Genomic DNA, 23,119 nt, shown 5'->3' on the forward strand with positions numbered 1-23,119 from the left:
TCATTCATACATTAGAGTCAAATCAGCCAGGATTGAAAATCTGTTACCTTCTGTTTTTTTAATGACAGATTACTTCAAGGTCTCTGATCCTTGGTTTCCTAGATAATAAGAGATTAATAATAGAATGTACTTGATGAGGTTGTAATGAGGATGAAATTAATATATGAAGTCCAAGTTAACACTTAGTAACCAACAGTGCCTGGTAATTATTATCTTATAATATTTAAGAAACAGTTTCTTAAAAGTCATCCCCTATGTGCCTTTTCTAGCATGAGAAGCTGATACATGAATTGGAAGAGGAGAGACACTTACGTCTTCAGAGTGAGAAGCGCTTGCAGGAGGTGACACTGGAGTCTGAGAGGAACAGAATTCAGATGCGTGGCCTGCAGCAGCAGTTCTCCAGGTATTGTTCTGCGTGGAGCATCTTGTTTCAGGAGGTGCATCTCTCCCTGCGCCAATTACACCTTTGCTTGAGTTTCCATTGTGTAAGCTTGTGTTGCATTTGAGGAGCTAATGACCAGCAGTTTAGACCTTCTCTTCTAGCCAAACCATCCGATTGCATTTGGACCAATTTTCTGGAACTTTCCGCTTGCACCTCAGTCTTGGCTTTATTGAAGCTGGTTGTCTTTTCTTCCCCAGTGGCTTTCCAAAGTATCTTTCAGTGAGATGTGGTGGTTGTGTGGCCTTTTGGCATGATCTGTGAAAGGCCAGCCAGGAGAATGCAGTTTTACTGGTCCTCATAATCCTATTTTCAGGTAGAAAGAATGTGAATCATCCAGTAAGCTCTTACTCCTTATTTACTCCTTATTTAGAGTAAATATTTAGAATCTGTAAAAAAAAAAAATCAAAATCAATGAGTTTCTTTCCTTTAAAAAGACATAACTTGAATTTGAAAGGATTCTGGAAAAGTAGCTCTTTTTTAATTTAATTCCAGCACAGTAAGAATCTTTCAGCTTTCAATTACAGTTAATAGGGGGCCAAGAACTTCCCTGGTGGCACAGGGGTTAAGAATCTGCCTGCCAATGTAGGGACACAGGTTCAATCCCTGGTCTAGGAAGATCCCACATGCTGCGGAGCATCTGAGCCCGTGCGCCACAACTACTGAGCCTGCGCTCTAGAGCCTGCGAGCCACAACTACTGAGCCTGCGCTCTAGAGCCCACGAGCCACAACTACTGAGCCCGCGAGCCACAACTACTGAAGCCCATGTGCCTAGAGCCCGCTCCGCAACAAGAGAAGCCACCGCAATGAGGAGCCCGCACACCGCAAGGAAGAGTAGCCCCCTCTCACCACAACTAGAGAAAGCCCGCGTGCTGCAATGAAGACCCAATGCAGCCAAAAATAAATTAATTAATTAATTTAAAAAAAAATATATATATATATGGGGCCAGGTAAAGATTCAACCTATTATTTAAAATCTCTTCATTTTCATGGAAAAAACACAGACTTGTGCAGTTACAGTCCTGGGACCAGATACGGGCACCCTATGAGGAACAGTTTGCTTTTATTTTCATGTTTCACTTCACCATTTGCAAAACCAGGAAGATAATTTTTGGTTCTTTTCTCCCTCATGAGGTTATCCCAGGCAGAATCCAGTTTGAGACATTGCCCTAAAATTTTCTTCAGCGAACGGGGTGGGTCTTATCTTTCATTTACCACTGGGATTTGGATATGATTGGTGATGGATAATTGTGCTTCCTCATTGATGAGGCTTTTATATTGACAGCATAATTTTTAGGTGCGTTGCAGGGAGAGAGCAAAGTTGAGCCTTTGGATGATTTATCTCATGGAGGCTCATACCACGAATGTTTGGAATTTTGGTTTAAAGGCATCTTGGAAGAACAGGGTAGGAAGGATGGATGACTCCTCGGTTTCAGAGTCATAATTTAACACCCTGTTCAACTCTTGGAGCCCACGATAATACAGGTGCTGTAGAAATGCACCAGTCAATACTTTAACAAATGCATGTTCCACCCCTCCCAGGCTATTACTTATACACCCTTGTGCTCAGTTTTTCATTCTATTCGATGGCAAATCTCACTTTATGTCTCCAAACTTGAAATAATAGCTCTTCCCCACTCTCCGAAGCAACTTTAAAACAAGTACCATTTTGTAATACTTGCCATTTTTTTGGTTCTTTTTTTTTTTGGCGGTACACGGGCCTCTCACCATTGTGGCCTCTCCCGTTGCGGAGCACAGGCTCCGGACGCACAGGCTCAGCGGCCATGGTTCACGGGCCCACCCGTTCCGCGGCATGTGGGATCTTCCCGGACCAGGGCACGAACCCGTGTCCCCTGCATCAGCAGGCAGATTCACAACCACTGCGCCACCAGGGAAGCCCGATACTTGCCATTTTAATGATACAAGAAAGGAAGGTGCAGATCTTGCTACCCTTGTACTGTCTAATTGAGATGTCTCTGTACTCAAGCTATTGATTTACAGGACGTGAGGCACCCGGCACAGTAAATTGCTTTCATACGATGCCTGGTCATCTGCTATAAATCACATGACAACCCCATACAGATTTGAGTTGCACAAGAGCCGAGGCTACATTCCAGGTTGAAAGAGAAGATAATTATTTGTAAAACAAATAGTGGGTGGTTTTACATACTGCCTTTGTGAAGATTTTTTGCCACAACATAATCAGTTTTCTTAGTAAGCTTCATTGACATTGAAAGTTCAAGTCCAGTTATAGCCAGACAACTAATGTAAATCAGCAAAAGATGGGGGGAGAAAGCATATGTAGCAGAGAAGATAATTACACGATAATTTAAGTAGACCCACTAAACCATTGCTGATGGCCTTTTACCTTTTAAACTTTGGTTTGTAAGATGTTTCTAGTTAGGCTTATTCAAACAATCCTGTTACTATAATCTAAGTCTTTGTAAAATTCTCAGTATTACAGAGCTTGTCTAGAGCATGTCACCCTTGGACGTGGTCAGTATCTAAATGCTCATGTAAGTAAGTTCTATAATCCAAATAATTGCATTAAATTTAAAACTTTCATAGTCATAATTTTCTCCTTCTTTTCCCGGGTTGACAAGTTCCTTTTGTACATGATGATACCTGAGATGTAATGTAGGCATACTTTGAGTATTGTTCATGGGATGAGTTTACTTTTTAGAGTAATGTAATAGCCTACCTTTTCAAAGGGTGCGAAGTGACTTACAAGAAAAGGTAGTTTTACGGTAAGACTGTTAAAATAAAAACGGAAAATAAAGACCATGAAAGGGGAAGTAATCATACTTACACAGCCCAGCATGCTTTCTGAGAGTGAACATTTAATTTAGCTCTAAGATTCATGGCAGACAAGATTAAAAGGAAAACACAAGAGGATATGTAATTCTAATCTCGTAGACAAAGGCTACTACTCCCTAAAGAGAGAAACATTATCTTTGGCAATAAACTCATACTAGAATGCATCTCATAGGTCCCTCCAGAGGTGGCATTAAAGGGTATAATAGACAGTGGTCCACGATAGTGCAAATTAGGATTAATTCGTAAAAGTATTACTGCTTCTGCCATGTCACTTACGTCTATGAAGTTAAGTAATTTCACACTATATGATTTAGGAATTCTGGGTCTATGCCTAAGTGAAAACAAGTAAAGTAGGAAGAACTCCAGTGCTAAAGGTTCTCAAGTTAAGCACTATACTTCAAGTTCATGGGGACATGTAAATATATATGTGTTGTATTTTTCCAATACCTCTTTTATGAACCTAGGGCACAGAGGCATGAGATGCTGAGGCCCGGGCTGAGTTGGGTAAGGTATTTTTCTGGTATGTTTGATTGTACTCTAGCCGTGGGAGCATCTAAACAGTAGTCAAGGAGATTCTGAGTCTCAGATTCAGGGCTGATGCGAGGCATTGAAGGGGAAAATGAATAATGAAGTTAGAAGCTGGGGCAATTAGGTATATGTGTGAAGTAGAATTCAGGTGTCAGAATGAGCGATTCAGAATTACTCTGAGGCTTGATCTTATGCAGTTTCAGTTAGGTGATGGGCTTGGCGGCTTAAACGCACTAGGCAAAACTGAGCGTTTGTGATCACCTGTGGTAATGAGTAACGAGATCACGTAGGTGATAAAAATCTATGAAAGTCTTGAAATGAGTAGTTCTCTTGTATGTCATCACCAAACCTTCATCCATAAGCCCTTCCTCCTCCTGACCTCTGATTAGGATATAATGATCAGCAGTGGTCCAAAATTTGGGCAATTAAAAAAAATGTGACTAGAGGTTACATAATTAGCTCTAAGCTCATAAATCAGAAATTGTCTTCACTGAGGGTGATTCAGGCAGCCATAACAAACTTAATTTAGACCATTTACCTCCTTTAATGTAAATACAGAGAAGAAAAAGGATACTTTCAAATGAAGCCTTCCCCATAGATGAAGGTATGAATCAAGACAGATGCAGTAAGGTGGTACTGAAAGGCAGGTGTTGGTATCATTCAGACTGCTCCTTCCTTCTCTTATTATTTAGTGATATAAATCAGAGATGCTTTCCAGATGTCATAAGGATTGTTTAACCCACTGTCTGTGTAGTATACATGGCTGGGCATATTTTATGTGGGATTCGCTTTGTGATCCCCCCTGTATTCCGTAACTGTCTTTATCCTCCCTTTAACCATTTTGAAGTGTGATTGTCGAGCCAGCCAAGGTCAATGGGGTGAACTGAGGCTATGTATGTAAGGATAATTAGCGTTTGAACCCCCAGCTTCATTACTCCATCTTGAGTGAATGAAATGTTTGTGCATCAGTTAGATTCCAGGGACAATGTCTCCAACCAGGTGGGGTGTATTGAGGTGGGGTAACAATGATTTCTAAAAAACAGACTTCTGAAGAAATAAGCGACTCTGCAGAGTTGATTTCATGCAAAGCGTGCATGATTTGCACAAGTATTTGAGTTGGTCCCTTTGGAAACAATCTAATCAATGTGTAGGCTGTTACTGAAAGCTGCTGTTCACATAGGACAATCAACTGCTTTTATTGTGTGCACAATAAGATAGAACATAGTATGTCTCCTCAAAAAATGTAGACTCCAGATGGAGAAGCCATATGTACATATATGAGCCAAACAACACATTTATAGTCTAGCTATAAATGAAGGGAAAGTTCGTCTAAATTCTGGACAGCCAGACTTCGTAGTTGTTAATAGTACCTTATCGTGCAAAGGCATGAGTCAAATCAGATGAAATTAATGATTGGGTAGTGATACTAGCAATAATAACACACGTGTTTATCACGTGGCAGCTCTATGCTGCAGTATATTTGAAGCTTTGAATTAGCATCAACCTGGTACTCTCACCATCAAGCAGACATGTTTTATAAAAGATATGCAGTTAGCAAACCACATCACACCCAAAGCATCAGGAATCAATCATTGTTTCCCTGCAGCCTTGAAAAGTTCCAGGCGTGTGTGTGTGTGTGTGTGTGTGTGTGTGCGCGTGTGTGTGTGTGTGTGTGTGTGTGTGTGTTTACACGATGCAGTGTAAATTTCAGTAAAGGGAACAATTAAGCTTTGTCACTCCTAATTGACTAAGATAGTTAAAAATCACCCAGATGGAATCCAGGCTTGCACTCTCTACCTCCAGAATTTCTCTGCACCTGTTTTGACCTTCTCTCCCTGCACTGTTATCTCCTGCCTTGAAGCTATTTCTTTGCTTACGGTAAGGGGATTTCTCCTCTCACAGTTGATTGCTATGCTGAAGTGCAGTCTGCTGCTTGCTGAACTTCAAAGAGATGTACATGGAGCTGGTTTTCCCGCCTCGTTCACTGGTTGCTGTTCACGTTATCAGCTCTCAGAGACTTTATAGAATCCTGGGGTTCATTTTCCACTGCCCATTTGGAAGCTGTAGGCATCTGGCGTAGACGTGTGTGTTGAAGAAGGTAATATGCCCTTCAGTGTTCTGCCCACGTAGTCCCTTCTACCTCCTTATCTGTCTGGTACATTAAAAGAACATTTTATCTGCATTGTTAGAAGGAGTGAAATGTAACAAGATGAGGACAGCCGTCAGTTGACCTTTGGGCAGTCAACAGCACAGGCCCTTCTGCCCCTTTTCTACACTTGTTCCTGTCCCAGAGTCTTCATCAGCTTTAACCCGTCACAGACGCTGGCTCTCCTCAGTGCCCTGTTCCTCCTGATGAATGTAGAGGGCAATTTTCTATTGATTTGGAGTTGCTATTTCCACATGATCAGCAATATTTCTTGCTGTCATAAAAATGGAGACTTGTCATAAAAATGGAGGCCTCTCATTTGCTCCTCTGGGTGAATTTACCAGAAGTTTAAAATGGCAAAGCAACACTGGTCAGATGATAACTTTTCTTCAGATGGCAGCAGACGGAAGAAAGGAGTTTACATGGCATCTTCTTTAAATGCTTGGTTAACATAATATGGATCATACTTTGATGTCAGAAATGTGTATCTTAGTATCTGGCGTATAAGTTCTCACTTGAGCACAGCAGAGAGGGGCTAAAATCAATTATATAGAGAATGGAAAGAAAGGAGACCTTTTTCAGCAGTTACTAACTTAATATGAAACATTCCTTGATTCCCTTGTAGTTCTGCTTCCGTATAAGACATGATGACCTTGTCACAAGTTTTTAGAATTCTTAACGGAGCTATATATTGTTGAGTAGACAACATGAAAATTATATCACCTATTATTCAAGCCTGGTAGAGAAAACAATCGTAACATAAAATTTAGTTCCAATTTCATTTGAAAGAGCACTGTCCTATTGAATGGGTTTTCTAGGACCTGGTTCTAGCCCCACTTCTAACTAGCTTAATAACGGCGGTTAAGTAAGTTGACCTTTCTGGATCTCATTTCGCTCATTTGTAAAAATGAGGAAGTTGAATTGCACTATAGTTTTATAATGCTTTTTAGGCTTTTGAAAAGGCCATGTGTTAGAACTGAAATGCATTTCTTGCGTGAAGTTATAATTACGCTGTTATAACCAGGGCTTCTTGAAGTTCTAACAACCAGGTTTCATGGTAGGAACTTGGAGTGGATTGTCTTATTCTCCATGTTTTGATGACAGTGATACTCTGTGGGACTGGGCTTTCACCATGTCTATTTTGGTTACTTGACTCTGGAGAAGTTGAGATGAGAAAACTGCCATGCCCAGATGAAATATTTCTGTTGAGGACAGTCAAATTGAATACTGAGAAACCTGGCTGGTAAAAGGAAGCGAAGATCCTCTGCTGTGAACATAACCATTATTGCTCTTGGCTCTGATGTTGTCTGCTTTAGGATTTATTTGAAACAGTTTTGGGAAGAGCCTGAACAGAGAGAACTTTATGACAACCAGAACTGTTTTCACTTCTAAACAATTTCTCTGAAGACATAGTCCTCAGTAAAAATGCCAGTGATTTAGTCTCTCCTCCAAATGTCTTTTTCAATTACCTATTATAACTCTTAATGTATTACTGTCCCTACCCAACACACTTTTTCTTTTAAGAAAATAGATGCAGGATATGGGAGAATATGTTTCATTTTAAAATTGGAAACCAAATTCATTCCTGCTCTAAATAATAAATGTTGTTTTGGTCAGGTTTACAGAAAATCCATCTTTTAAGTGTATAGTTTGACCAATTTTGACAAGCATATGCCATCATGCAACCACCACTGCAGTCTTTACAGAATATTTTCATGCCCCTGAAAAGTTCCCTCATCTCCCTATGGTCTGTTCCCTCTCCACACCCTAAGACCCTGGCAATGGCTGATCTGATTTGTCTCCCTGTAGTTTTGCCTTTTCCAGAAATTCTTATCATTGAAGTTATAAAGTATTTAATTTTTTTGTGTATCTGGCCTCTTTCACTTAGCGAGTCTTTTGAAATGCAGCCTTGTTGTTGCATATGTCAGTACTTCATTCCCTTTCATTGCTTAGTCATAATCCATCGTATAGAAGTACCACCATTTGTTTATTCATTCACCTGATGATGGATTTCTTCCAGTTTTTGGTGATTATAAGGTTGTTATAAACATACAGCCTTCATTCCCAGGTCTCAGTATGTTTCCATCTGTCTTAGGAATGGGATTACTGTGTCATATAGTAAGCCTGTGTTTAACTTTACGGGACACTGCCAAACTGTTTTGCAAAGTAGCCATGCCATTTTGCATTCCCACTCTCAATGTTTAGGGGTTCTCATTGTTCCATACTGACGAATCCTTCTTGAAGGTTTTTCTCTTTTTTTAACATCTTTATTGGAGTATAATTGCTTTACAATGGTGTGTTAGTTTCTGCTGTATAACAAAGTGAATCAGCTGTACGTATACACGTATCCCCATATCACCTCCCTCTTATGTCTCCCTCCCACCCTCCTTATCCCACCCCTCTAGGTGGTCACAAAGCACCAAGCTGATCTCCCTATGCTATATGGCTGCTTCCCACTAGCTTTTTTTTTTTTTTTTTTTTTTTTTTTTTGTGGTACGCGGGCCTCTCACTGTTGTGGCCTCTCCCGTTGCGGAACACAGGCTCCGGATGCACAGGCTCAGCGGCCGTGGCTCACGGACCTAGCCGCTCTGCGGCATATGGGATCTTCCTGGACCGGGGCACGAACCCGTGTCCCCTGCATCGGCAGGCGGACTCTCAACCACTGCACCACCAGGGAAGCCCCCCACTAGCTATTTTACATTTAGTAGTGTATATATGTCCATGCCACTCTGTCACTTTGTCCCAACTTACCCTTCCCCCTCCACATATGCTCAGTCTGTTCTCTATGTATGCGTCTTTATTGCTGTCCTGCCCCTAGGTTCATCAGAACATTTTTTTTTTTTTAGATTCCATATATATGTGTTAGCATATGGTATTTGTTTTTCTCTTTCTGACTTACTTCACTCTGTATGGAAGACTCTAGGTCCATCCACCTCACTACACATAACTCAATTTCGTATCTTTTTATGGCTGAGTAATATTCCATTGTATATTTTTCCACATCTTCTTTATCCATTCATCTGTCAGTGGACACTTAGGTTGCTTCCATGTCCTGGCTATTGTAAATAGAGCTGCAATGAACATTGTGGTACATGACTCTTTTTGAATTATGGTTTTCTCAGGGTATATGCCCAGTAGTGGGATTGCTGGGTCGTATGGTAGTTCTATTTTTAGTTTTTTTATTTATTTATTTTTTTTTTTATTTCTAGTTTTTTAAGGAACCTCCATACTGCTCTCCACAGTGGCTGTATCGATTTACATTCCTACCAACAGTGCAGGAGAGTTCCCTTTTCTCCACACCCTCTCCAGCATTTATTGTTTCTAGATTTTTTGATGATGGCTATTCTGACTGGTGTGAGGTGATACCTCATTGTAGTTTTGATTTGCATTTCTCTAATGCTTAGTGATGTTGAGCATCCTTTCATGCGTTTGTTGGCAATCTGTGTATCTTCTTTGGCGAAATGTCTGTTTAGGTCTACTGTCCATTTTTGGATTGGGTTGCTTGCTTTTTTGATACTGAGCTGCATGAGCTGCTTGTAAATTTTGGAGATTAATCCTTTGTCAGTTGCTACGTTTGCAAATATTTTCTCCCATTCTGAGGGCTATCTTTTCTTCTTGCTTATGGTTTTCTTTGCTGTGCAAAAGCTTTGAAGTTTCATTAGGTCCCATTTGTCTATTTTTATTTGCATTTCTCTAGGAGGTGGGTCAAAAAGGATCTTGCTGTGATTTATGTCATAGACTGTTCTGCCTATGTTTTCCTCTGAGAGTTTTATAGTGTCTATTCTTACATTTAGGTCTTTAATCCATTTTGAGTTTATTTTTGTGTATGGTGTTAGGTGGTGTTCTAACTTCATTCTTTTACATGTACCTGTCCAGTTTTCCCAGCACCACTTATTGAAGAGGCTGTCTTTTCTCCCTTGTATATTCTTTCCTCCTTTATCAAAGATAAGGTGACCATATGTGCATGGGTTTATCTCTGGGCTTTCTATCCTGTTCCATTGATCTATATTTCTGTTTCTGTGCCAGTACCATACTGTCTTGATTACTGTAGTTGTGTAGTATAGTCTGAAGTCAGGGAGCCCAATTCCTCCAGTTCCGTTTTTCTTTCTCAAGATTGCTTTGGCCATTTGGGGTCTTTTGTGTTTCCACACAGATTGTGAAATTTTTTGTTCCAGTTCTGTGAAAAATGCCATTGGTAGTTTGATAGGCATTGCATTGAATCTGTAGATTGCTTTGGGTAGTATAGTCCTTTTCACAATGTTGATTCTTCCAATCCAAGAACATGGTATATCTCTCCATCTGTTTGTATCATCTTTAATTTCTTTCATGAGTGTCTTATAGTCTTCTGCATACAGGTCTTTCGTCTCCTTAGGTCGGTTTATTCCATGGTATTTTATTCTTTTCATTGTAGTGGTAAAGGGGAGTCTTTCCTTAATTTCTCTTTCAGATTTTTCATCTTTAGTGTATTGGAATGCAAGAGATTTCTGTGCATTCATTTTGTATCCTGCTACTCTATGAAATTCATTCATTAGCTCTAGTAGTTTTCTGGTAGCATCTTTAGGATTCTTTATGTATAGTATCATGTCAGCTGCAAACAGTGACAGTTTTACTTCTTCTTTTCCAGTTTGGATTCCTTTTATTTCTTTTTCTTCTCAGATAGCTGTGGCTAAAACTTCCAAAACTATGTTGAATAATAGTGGTGAGAGTGGGCAACCTTGTCTTGTTCCTGATCTTAGTGGAAATGGTTTCAATTTTTCACCATTGAGAACAGTGTTGGCTGTGGGTTTGTCATGTATGGCCTTTATTATGTTGAGGTAAGTTCCCTCTGTGCCCACTTTCTGCAGGGTTTTTATCATAAATGGGTGTTGAATTTTGTCAAAAGCTTTTTCTGCATGTACTGAGATGATCATATGGTTTTTCTCCTTCAATTTGTTAATATGATGTATCACGTTGATTGATTTGCGTATATTGAAGAATCCTTGCATTCCTGGGATAAACCCCACTTGATCATGGTGTATGATCCTTTTACTGTGCTGTTGGATTCTGTTTGCTAGTATATTGTTGAGGATTTTTGCATCTATGTTCATCAGTGTTATTGGCCTGTAGTTTTCTCTTTTTGTGACATGTTTGTCTAGTTTTGGTATCAGGGTGATGGTGGCCTCATAGAATGTGTTTGGGAGAGTTCCTCCATCTGAAATTTTTTGAAAGAGTTTGAGAAGGATAGGTGTTAGCTCATCTCTAAATGTTTGATAGAATTCGCCTGTGAAGCCATCTGGTCCCGGGCTTTGGTTTGTTGGAAGATTTTAAATCACAGTTTCAATTTCAGTGCTTGTGATTGGTCTGTTTATATTTTCTATTTCTTCCTGGTTCAGTCTCGGAAGGTTGTGCATTTCTAAGAATTTGTCCATTTCTTCCATGTTGTCCATTTTATTGGCATAGAGTTGCTTGTAGTAACCTCTCATGATCCTTTGTATTTCTGCAGTGTCAGTTGTTACTTCTCCTTTTTCATTTCTAATTCTATTGATTTGAGTCTTCTCCGTTTTTTTCTTGATGAGTCTGACTAATAGTTTACCAGTTTTGTTTATCTTGTCAAAGAACCAGCTTTTAGTTTTATTGACGTTTGCTATCGTTTCCTTCATTTCTTTTTCATTTATTTCTGATCTGATCTTTATGATTTCTTTCCTACTGCTAACTTTGGGGTTTTTTTGTTCTTCTTTCTCTAATTGCTTTAGGTGTAAGGTTAGGTTGTTTATTTAAGATGTTTCTTCTTTCTTGAGGTGGGATTGTTTTGCTATAAACTTCCTTCTTAGAACTGCTTTTGCTGTATCCCATAGGTTTCGGGTCGTTGTGTTTTCACTGTCATTTGTTTCTAGGTTTATTTTGATTTCCTCTTTGATTTCTTCAGTGATCTCTTGGTTATTTAGTAGTGTATTGTTTAGCCTCCATGTGTTTGTATTTTTTGCAGAGTTTTTCCTGTAATTGATATCTAGTCTCATAGCACTGTGGTCGGAAACGATACTTGATACGATTTCAATTTTCTTAAACTTACCAAGGCTTCATTTGTGACCCAACATATGATCTGTCCTGAGAATGTTCCATGAGCACTTGAGAAGAAAGTGTGTTCTGTTGTTTTTGGATGGAATGTCCTATAAATATCAGTTAAGTCCATCTTGTTTAGCGTATCATTTAAAGCTTGTGTTTCCTTATTTATTTTCGTGTTGGATGGTCTGTCCATTGGTGAAAGTGGGGTGTTTAAGTCCCCTACTATGATGGTGTTACTGTCGATTTCCCTTTTTATGGCTGTTAGCATTTGCCTTTTGTGTTGAGGTGATACTATGTTGGGTGCATAAATATTTACAATTGTTATATCTTCTTCTTGGATTGATCCCTTGATCATTATGTAGTGTCCGTCTTTGTCTCTTGTAACATTCTTTATTTTAAAGTCTATTTTGTCTGATATGAGAATTGCTACTGCAGCTTTCTTTTGATTTCCATTTGCATGGAATATCTTTTTCCATCCCCTCACTTTCAGTCTGTATGTGTCCCTAGGTCTGAAGTGGGTCTCTTGTAGACAGCATATATACAGGTGTTGTTTTTGTATCCATACAGCCAGTCTGTGTCTTTCGGTTGGAGCATTTAATCCATTTACATTTATGATAATTATCAATATGTATGTTCCTGTTACCATTTTCTTAATTGTTTTGAGTTTATTATTGTAGTTCTTTTCCTTCTCTTGTGTTTCCTGCCTAGAGAAGTTCCTTTAGCATTTGTTGTGAAGCTGGTTTGGTGGTGCTGGATTCTGTTAGCTTTTGCTTGCCTGTAAAGGTTTTAATTTCTCCGTCAAATCTGAATGAGATCCTTGATGGGCAGAGTAATCTTGGTTTTAGGTTTTTCCCTTTCATCACTTTAAATATGTCCTCCCACACCCTTCTGGCTTGCAGAGTTTCCACTGAGAAATCAGCTGTTAACCTTTTGGGGATCCCTTGTAGGTTATTTGTTGCTTTTCCCTTGCTTCTTTTAATATTTTTTCTTTGTTTTTAATTTTTGATAGTTTGAGTAGTATGTGTCTTGGCGTGTTTCTCCTTGGATTATCCTGTGTGGGACTCTCTGTGCTTCCTGGAGTTGATTGACTATTTCCTTTCCCATATTAGGGAAGTTTTCAACTATAAGCTCTTCAAATATTTTCTCAGTCTCTTTCTTTTTCTCTTCTTCTTCTGGGACCCCTATAATTCGAATGTTGGTGTGTTTAATGTTGTCCCAGAGGTCTGTGAGACTGTCCTCAGTTCTTTTTTTTTTTTTTTTTTTTTTTTGTGGTATGCGGGCCTCTCACTTGCTGTGGCCTCTCCCGTTGCGGAGTACAGGCTCAGCGGCCATGGCCACAGGCCCAGCCGCTCTGCGGCATGTGGGATCCTCCCAGACTGGGGCACGAACCCACGTCCTCTGCATCAGCTGGCGGACTCTCAACCACTGCACCACCAGGGAAGCCCTGTCCTCAATTCTTTTCATTCTTCTTTCTTTATTCTGCTCTGTGGTAGTTATTTCCACTATTTTATCTTCTAGGTCACTTATCCATTCTTCTGCCTCCGTTATTCTGCTATTGATTCCTTCTATAGAATTTTAAATTTCATTTATTGTGTTGTTCATCATTATTTGTTTGCTCTTTAGTTCTTCTAGGTCGTTGTTAAACATTTGTTGTATTTCCTCCATTCTATTTCCAAGATTTTGGATCATCTCTACTCTCATTACTCAATTCTTTTTCAGGTAGACTGCCTGTTTTCTCTTCATTTGTTTGGTCTGGTGGGTTTTTACTTTGCTCCTTCATCTGCTGTATATTTCTCTGTTTTCTGATTTTGCTTAACTTACTGTGTTTGGGGTCTCCTTTTTGCAGGCTGCAGGTTTGTAGTTCCCGTTGTTTTTGGTGTCTGTCCCCCAGTGGCTAAGGTTGGTTCAGTGGGTTGTGTAGACTTCCTGGTGGAGGGGACTGATGCCTGTGTTCTCGTGGGTGGGGCTGGATCTTGTCTTTCTGGTGGGCAGGTCCACGTCTGGTGGTGTGTTCTGGGGTGTCTGTGACCTTATTATGATTTTAGGCAGCGTCTCTGCTAATGGGTGGGGTTGTGTTCCTGTCTTGCTAGTTGTTTGGCATAGGGTGTCCAGCACTGGAGCTTGCTTGCTGGTTGTTGAGTGGAGCTGGGTGTTAGCATTGAGATGGAGATCTCTGGGACAGCTTTCGCAGTTTGATATTACGTGGGGCTGGTAGGTCTCTGGCGGTCCAATGTCCTGAACTCGGCTCTCCCACGTAAGAGGCTCAAGCGTGACACTCGGCCGGAGCACCAAGACCCTGTCAGCCACACAGCTCCAAACTCTGGAACTCCAAACTCCAGAGGTCCTCCTTTTGACGTGCTTCCTCTCCCCTTCTGCCTTGAATTTTTGACTTAAAGAATTATTCTAAGGTGAACATTCTCGTAAGCAGCATCAAGTCAAGAAAGAACACTCTGCCAGCCCCCCATAATCCCCTCCACATCCCTCTTCCCAATCTCAACCCTTATCTTCCCCCAATAATAACTATTTTGACTTTAGAGCACTAACCTCCCAGTGTTTTTTAAAATTTTTATTGAAATACAGTTGATTTACAGTGTTGTGTTAACTTCTGATGTACAACAAAGTAATTCATTTTATATATATATATATATATATATATATGTATCTATTCCTTTTTATATTCTTTTCCATTATGGTTTATCACAGGATATTGTATACAGTTCCCTGTGCTATACAGTAAGACCTTGTTGTTTATCCATTCTATATATGATAGTTTGCATCTGCTAATCCCAAACTCCCAGTCATTCCCTCTGCCCCCCTCCCCTTGGTAATTTTGTAGATATATTCATTTGTGTCATATTTTAGATTCCACATATAAGTGATATCATGTGGTATTTGTCTTTCTCTTTCTGACTTACTTCACTCAGTGTGATAATCTCTGGGGTCATCCATGTGGGTGCAAATGACATTATTTTGTTCTTTTTTATGGCTGAGTAATATTCCATTATATATATATATATATATATATACACACATATATATATATAATATACACACACATATTATTTATCCATTTATCTGTTGGTGGTTTAATACTTTTTTTCATTTAATATGCATCCCCAGACATTTTAATCTTGTCTGTTTTTTCTAAAACTGTATATATCTTTTAGGTTCCTGTTAGCCAACAGGTTACCCTACATCACTTGCTTTTTCTTCAAATTTATCTATTGAAAAATCTAGAGCATTTGACCCATAGAGTTTCTCACAGTCTAAATTTGTTAATTACTATTCTTGGGGCAGTTCAACATGTTCCTCTGTCCTCTATATTTTCTGCAAATAGGCAGCTGTTTCCATACATTGTTCTTAATAATGATCCAAATGAAGAGTTAAAAGTTTTTGTTGCCTATCCAAGGGGCAGAGAACGCTTCTCATGTCCCCATATATCTTTTGTACTGTTACTAATGACCTTTGCCATGGTGTTCATTCAAAAACTTTTTGTTTGAATTTGGTTGAAAAATAAATGCATGAATACAAGAATGCATGAATACCTTCACTGAAGCAGAAAGGTGCAGCCAGCATTGTAGTATGAAAGACTTAGATTAAACGCATGGAAGAATTTTAAAGATAGTGTGTTTGTGATAGAAACTTGCTTTCAAGAGAGGTTTTAGAATGGCCATTTCTGGGGATATTTAAAATTTTGATAATAGTCATCATTCTTAGAGTTATAAACTACGATGGCCTGGGAGCGTGAGGAACCGATTTCCTGTTCCTGGGTCTCTGTGATAGAGCGCTCACCTATAAAAGATGAGTTGTCTGTTTCAGAATATTCTTTGCAGAATTTCTGTCTGCAGGGCACTAAATGGAATTTGGTGCATTGAAAGTTTGCTTCCCGTAGGGTAAAGTTTACTTTCAGAGTGTTTTCTGACCCTCAGATAACATTTATACCGGTCTGTCTGGGGTAGCATATGGGACAAGGCAACAGCAGCAGTCTGAGTAGCAAGGATTGTTGTTCTGATTACCTTTTTGATCCATAGGCAGTGCATTTAACAAATGGTATTCCCACAGAGCGTATGTCTGTGTGCTGATTGTAAACACTTGGAACTGTTCTTTTGGATCCTCTGTTTCATTTGGGAAGAATAATTCAGTGAAGATGGTCGTTGGTTATAAATGTCTACATCTGTCACTAACAAACAGCCTCAAGCTTTTAAGGATGTTTCCAGGGAATAAAGTAGGGAATTCGCTATGCTAAAGCTATGGGGTTCTGACAAAAGAAATGTGTCGTAGTTTTCATTAACTTGTGTTTCAGAATTGTTTTCACATTTCTCCTGACCCAAGGTTTTTCACCTGTTGGTTCGAGTAGCAGCGAGCGACAGGAGGCATTTTCTCATAACATCAATATGAGTTTCATTTTGCGTAGTTTCAATAGCATTTCAAGCTGTTAGGTTTTATGGTTAGTGTTTTTATTAATATTGATATCAACATGGCCACAAAATAGTGACTTTTACACTTCTTTTATTGCTCAGTGTTTCCAAAACCATTCCCTATATTATTTCATTCACTTCTCACTGTGATCTTAAGTGTAGTAGGCAGGACATATTGTAATATCATAATTTAAATAAATACAATATTTAAAAAATTTTATTTTATTGAAATATAGTTGATTTAAAATGTTGTGTAAATTTCTGCCGTACAGCAAAGTGATTCAGTTATAGATGTATACATTCTTTTTCGTATTCTTTTCCATTGTGGTTTATCACAGGATATTGAATATGGGGCCCTGTGCTATACAGTAGGACCTCATTGTTTATCCATTATATTTATACCAGTTTGCATCTGCTAATCCCAAACTCCTAATCCATCCCTCTCCCACCCCCCCTTCCCCTTGGCAACCACAGGACTGTTCTCTATATCTGTGAGTCTGTTTCTGTTTCATAGGTAATTCATTTGTGTCATATTTTAGATTCCACATGTAAGTGTTATCATGTGGTATTTTTCTTTCTGACTTACTTCACTTAGTATGATAATCTCTAGGTCCGTCCATGTGGCTGCAAATGGCATTATTTCATTCTTTTCTATGGCTGAGTAGTATTCAACTGTGTATATATACTGCATCTTCTTTACCGGTTAATCTGTCAGTGGGCATTTAGGTTCTTTCCATGTCTTGGCTATTGTGAATAGTGCTGCAGTGAACATTGGGGTACATGTATCTTTTTGAATTATAGTTTTGTCCGGATACGTGCCCAGGAGTGGGATTGCTGGATCACATGGCAACTGTTAAATAAATACGATATTGAAACTTAAAAAATGAAGTAACTTGTTCATGGTCACGTGGTGAGGTAAATACCAATCTAAATCCTAGGACTTCTGACTTCTGGTCAAATACCCTTTCTATTCCCACTTCCATTCATTTTGTAGTTTATAATCCATGGTAGAAAATGAAGTTTCAGATGATATCAGAAGCAATTGTAGTTCATGCAGATCTCAGCCTTGATCATAAATTCATATTTTCTGCCACTGATGGTGTTTCTTTTTTCTTTTTTTAAAAAATATGTATTTATTTGGCTGTGCTGGGTCTTAGTTGCGGCACGTGGGATCTTTGTTGCAGCATGCAGATCTTTTAGTTGTGGCACGCTGGATCTAGTTCCCTCACCAGGGGTTGAACTGGGCCCCCCTGCATTGGAGGGGAGGTCCCTGATGGTGTTTCTTAAACTTGATCATCATCACCTGATTGAGACTGTACCCAGGAGAAACATGGGCTGGGGGGGTAAATGAAATTATATCAGATTAAACAGAAAACTTGGCATGTATCATTTTCTTTTTTCAGAATTCATAAGGAAAGTTCAGTCGTCGTATCTTTAGTGCCTCTTTTATGGTCTGCATTATCAAGTTATCTTGGCGGAGATTTTTGTACTGCGTTATCAAATTAACTAGGCTGATGGTAAAGGTGGTATTTCCAAACATCCAGACTGCCCTCAAATTACAGTTGCATTTACTATATAGACTGCCTAATCATTGAATTGAGCTAAGATGACCCAGATTGCCCCTCTGCCCTTGGCTTGGACAATATGTATTTAGCTAACAAAGCCCAGTTCCAGATTTACTTTCTCCTTGATGCCTTTTAGAGCATTCCACTTTCCTCACCTGATTATTGCAAGACTTTAGTCACATAATTATATATTTTTCTTGCTAGCGTCTTTGGACCTCAACCTATGCGTTCCCCTACAGTAGACCATAAACTTCTTACGGTTTTAGAGTGATATGTAGTAGGTGCTCAGTAAATGTAATAAATGAATAAAGTATTAATAGTATTTCTAATGTGCCCTGTTGCTGTTTTAGCTATCATTTATTAAGCCCTAGCTGTGGATTACATCTGGCCATTCTGGTACATCATATTTACCTAAATAACTTTCAGATGTCTGATTAATTTTATTTAATTAAAAAATTTTCTTTCCATTCAGGTGGTACTGTTACATTAGGAGGAAGATTTTGCAGGCACTATTGAGATCCAACTGTGACAACTTTTTTTAATAGGGAAAAGTTGATTTGACCCTGTGTTAAATGAGATGGGGAGGGAGGGCGGGCACAAATTAAGTCAGTTCTGTCCCCTGCCCCTCAGGATCTTACGGTAAAGCTAGAGTCACACTTGGAAAAAAAAAAAAAAAATCAGGTTAGATGAAACCAAATCTTCGCTGCAAGAAAGGGAGAGAAAAATAATCTAAGAAAACCTCTGCTAGCCAGAGAGAGATTCATTTGAGATGGGTATTGAAGCATTGAAAACTGAAGAAAGGGCATTTTAGGTTAAGAGAACAGAAGACAAAGATGGGCCTAAAGGTGTGAGTATTCCCAGTGGGTTTTAGAAGCAGCTGACTGTCATGTGCGGCTGGGACTCTTCCTATAAAGCCCTTATTTAATCACACTAGCCCTTTGAATCAGGCCTTCACCATTCCCTTGCATCTTGGATAGTGAGAGAATGCCTGGCCTACCTTTTTTTTTTTTTTTTTTTAGCTTCAACACGAATATTTATTATCACATAGTCATTTTCATAGACCATGTTTATTCCTTTTATTCATTCTTGATAGGCACAATTAATGTTTGCTTTTACCAAAGATAAGGAATGTGGCTTTCCTTTGATTTTACCTGTTGTCTGTTTGGGTACTGTCCATTCTCAGACACAAAGGTAGAGGTTTATCCGTACATGGTCTAGGCCAAGATATTCTGTTTCCTCTTGCCAGGGTCTAGGCTTTGCTGTACTGCTCTCTTTTATGACTACAGAAGAAATTTATAACCCCAGCCTGTAGTCCTTCCAGTGCCTCTAATAACTTACTTTTGTGAATTAGCTTTCTGCCTTCCTTCCCCTTTTATCCATTCCTTTATACAACTCTTATATTTTTGCATTTATTTCTGGTTCCCAGCAAACAAAATAGAAGTTGGCCTACCTTTGTAGTGTTGATCCTGGGAACATCTCAATCACTCAAGTCAATCTTCCTTTGAACCCTTTCCCTGAAGCCCAGCGGTCACCTTTGATGTCAAAAACACTTTAAGAATTGATTTCTGTTCCCTCAGCAATTCACATTATTGTCAAGAGAGTCCCCAGTGAAATAGTAATATATTTAGTACACTTCCAATATGTATGACATATAACACTTACAAGTCTATTGCCTTTTCAGAAACAATCACCAAAGCGTATGTTATCAGGAAATACCCTACAGGTCTGTTTAATAGATTTGAATGGCTTCAAGTTGGTGCAGACCTAGACTTTCTGAACAGTCTCTCTTGAGTAAAGAATTGGGTAGTAGAGTAGTAAGGTTGTAGGAACTGCCTCAGTGTACCTAAAGCCTGATTTAGGAAAGGCCAGGACCTTGGAGATTACAGTGATGGTGAGGACATCCATCATTTAATAAAACCTAGAGAGGCAAAGGACTATGTCTAAGTGCACAAGGGGAGAAGTCCTTAGATGTGAATAGCGGCAAAGCAGTACACTTGAAACTTCTATGGTGACCCTTTAAACAGAAGATACGTGAGATGCAAATGTTTAATCTAGCTTTTACTGGCAGTTAAGGAGAACTAACCATGTGTCAGATACTCTTCTAGGTGCTAGGGATATAGCAGTGAAACAGAAGAGAAGAAGTTCCCTTCCTCATGAAGGAAACATAATACTACATGTAATTTAATTCTTAACCCTCCATGAAAAATATTCTTATTATCTCTCTTTCAAAGATGAGGAAACTGAGGCTCATGTAGGTTGAATAACATAACTGTTGTCACACGGCTTGAGTGTGACAATGGGATTTGAACTCAGATAGCCTTGCCTCTTAACCATTACTCTATATAGCTTCCTGTTTCCATTATACCTACAAAAGAGCAAATGAACTAGTATTTATTGAGTATTAACCCTGTACCAGTAACTTTGGGGGTTGCTTTAAACATGGAATCTCATTGCTTACAATCCTGTGCAGAAGTATTAGTGTCCATATTTTATAGATAAGAAAAATAATGCTCAGAGAGGTTAAGTAATTTACAAAAGGTCACACAGCCAATAAACAGCTGAGCCAGGTTTCAACAGGTCTGTCTGTCCCTTGAGATATATTTTCTTCCTGTTGTACACTACAAAAAGTACTAGATGTTAAGCTTCTCAAAACTTCAGTATTTGTTTCAGTGCCATCTTTATCTTTGGAGCAAGTATATATAGTTACTGTTTTGGATATATACCAGTTTACTAAAATTTTTTCTTCCAATGTTTTCAAGAATCAATGTGTATCTATTCATTGCTTGTGATATGTTCTGCATGTCGACAAATGTCTCTGTCATTTTGCATAAGACACAAAACGTTGTTTCAGGCATATATTTTCAAGCCAGCTCACCCTAAAACTTATAATAAAGTTCAAATATCATTGCACCCTTTTTCAGAATTAGTTGAGTAAGGAGCCTTTAGCAATTTGAGTTCATCTTTAGTTAAATTTGCAGTAAATATTAGATGTACATATGATTTATGAAGTCAATATTATTTCCATTATACTACTTCTGAAAATATTCTCACCCAGTTTTCGTCCTTATTTTCAACATTTCTATCAATATTTTTTCTCCATATTTTCATATAAATATAATCATCAAATCACCAGAAGTAAGGAAAAAATACCAGTAGAAAAAGTTGGGTATATATATTATGCTACAATTTATCTAAGAAGGAAGTGAGTTTTGTGCACATATGTGTATGTACACGTGTAAAAAATATATGGAAAGAGGTATATTGGGGAGGATAAAGTAAAACTTTAAACATGGTTAACTATAGTGAGAAAGAGAGAGGATGGGACAGGAATAGAAGCTAAATTTCTCTGAATAAACTTTGTTTTGAGAATTTTTAAAATACATGAATGTTGAATGTAATTATAGCATAACATCTAATTTAAAAATTCTGAAAAACTGAAAGCACAACAGAATACATCTAACTGTAAATTGAGTTGATGACAAAACTATGTAGAGAAGAATCCTTTGAAGTGACTTCAAGACAGAGAAGTTCATACATTCATAGTAGGATATATTAGAGACAAAAAGAAAGACACATTATGCTGTACACCTAAAACTAATACAATGTTATATGTCAAATACATAAATAAAAATGAAAAAATAATAAAATCAATTATCTGAAGAAAAGAAACACGGAAAGTGTAATTGTTTTTAGTAATCATATTTTTGGAGGTCCTGTTGCAATTGTTATTCTGAGGCTGTTTTTGTTTTTGTTTTTTTTGCTGTAAGCGCGCCTCTCACTGTTGTGGCCTCTCCCATTGTGCAGCACAGGCTCCAGACGCGCAGGCCCAGCGGCCATAGCTCACGGGCCCAGCCGCTCCATGGCATGTGGGATCTTCCCGGACCAGGGCGCGAACCCGTGTCCCCTGCATCGGCAGGTGGACTCTCAACCACTGCGACACCAGGGAAGCCCTGTGGTTACATTTTTAAAGAGAGTCTTTGTAGTCTGTACATACTGACGTAAGTAAGTAATTTGCTTTAAACAATCTAGAAGGAGGATGAGGAGGAAATGTGAAATCTTATTGGCCACGAGTTGATTATAATTAAGCTGTGTGATGGGTGCATGAGAGTTTCTTATGCTGTAACCTCTACTTTTGTAGATGTTTGCAATTTTCATTAAAAAAGAATATCTGGGCCTATACAGGTCCCAGAAACAGGCTCAGGGCTGTTTGGAAGGACATTCCTGATTTACAAGTGCCCAGAGCAGCCTGAGGCAGAGGGGAAGCACAGATTCTGCATGGGACACATCCTCTTGACCCTGAGGAACCCTCACCTGGTGGAAATTGGTAACGGCAGGAGGGTCAGAGCAGAGCCCTCTAACACTCAGGGCCTAGAGTGTGACGTCTCGTGCCTGGGTCCGAGGGAGATAGGCCTCTGTTAGGTTAAATTCTATGAATGCAATTCTTACAAGAAACCTTTAATTTGTCTCACATGGTTGGACATTTTTCATTCCTTTTGACATTTAGTTTTTGCAAATATTGACAGCAATTGAGCTAAACTACAAACTGAACATTTGTCATCTCCTAAAAAATTCTTTTTTGCTCTCAAATACGTTTAACAACTTCAAAGGATTTAGCTGCCCATACGCTGGGTGGAATTAACACCAGCTGAAAACATATTCAAGCAAATAAACTAATTTTCTAAACCGTACTTCAAGGAAGAGATGATTCTTGTTTGAGCAGCGTCTAAGGCCGGGGCGCCGGCCCACCTGAAGTCTACAACACAAATGCTACTGTGAGCAGAGAGAGAGAGACAGTGTTTTGATCAGTTGGCAGAAAACTCCCAGAACGGGGGAGAATAATCCCATGAACAGCTGGAAACAGAATTCAGTAGGGATAACTGCCCTGGTTGCCCTCCGGTCAGTCATCTGGGGACAAATTTCATTCTAAAAGTTGCTGAAAATTATAAGGCCAGCAGTAGACACCATGCAAACATCTGGCCCTGTGTCAGCTCAGATAGAAATAAGACAGTCAGCTACAGGACAGTGGACTCCACCATGGTGACCTTGGGCTCAATTAGTGGCATCTGGACATTTGTAGAAGGCAAATGGTAGGGTAGTACTGACAATAATTTTCTATTAAGCCAAATGACTGCTACTCATCTGTCTACGCAAAGGCATGGAAGGG

At 39.0% G+C, this 23,119-nt stretch overlaps 1 protein-coding gene across 1 annotated transcript in view; it reads left to right on the top strand.

Annotated features, from left to right (window-relative positions):
- Positions 1-23,119, top strand: part of NCKAP5 (NCK associated protein 5) — a gene marked incomplete at its 5' end in the record, with an annotated part of 911,020 nt that overhangs the window by 436,188 nt on the left and 451,713 nt on the right. The window contains one exon of the mRNA XM_082658819.1: positions 270-403. Within this exon, the coding sequence (XP_082514945.1) occupies positions 270-403 (134 nt within the window). The remainder of the gene's footprint in view (positions 1-269; positions 404-23,119) is intronic.

This window comes from Grampus griseus (assembly GCF_964374135.1).
Source record: "Grampus griseus genome assembly, chromosome: 7".
NCBI lineage: Eukaryota > Metazoa > Chordata > Mammalia > Artiodactyla > Delphinidae > Grampus > Grampus griseus.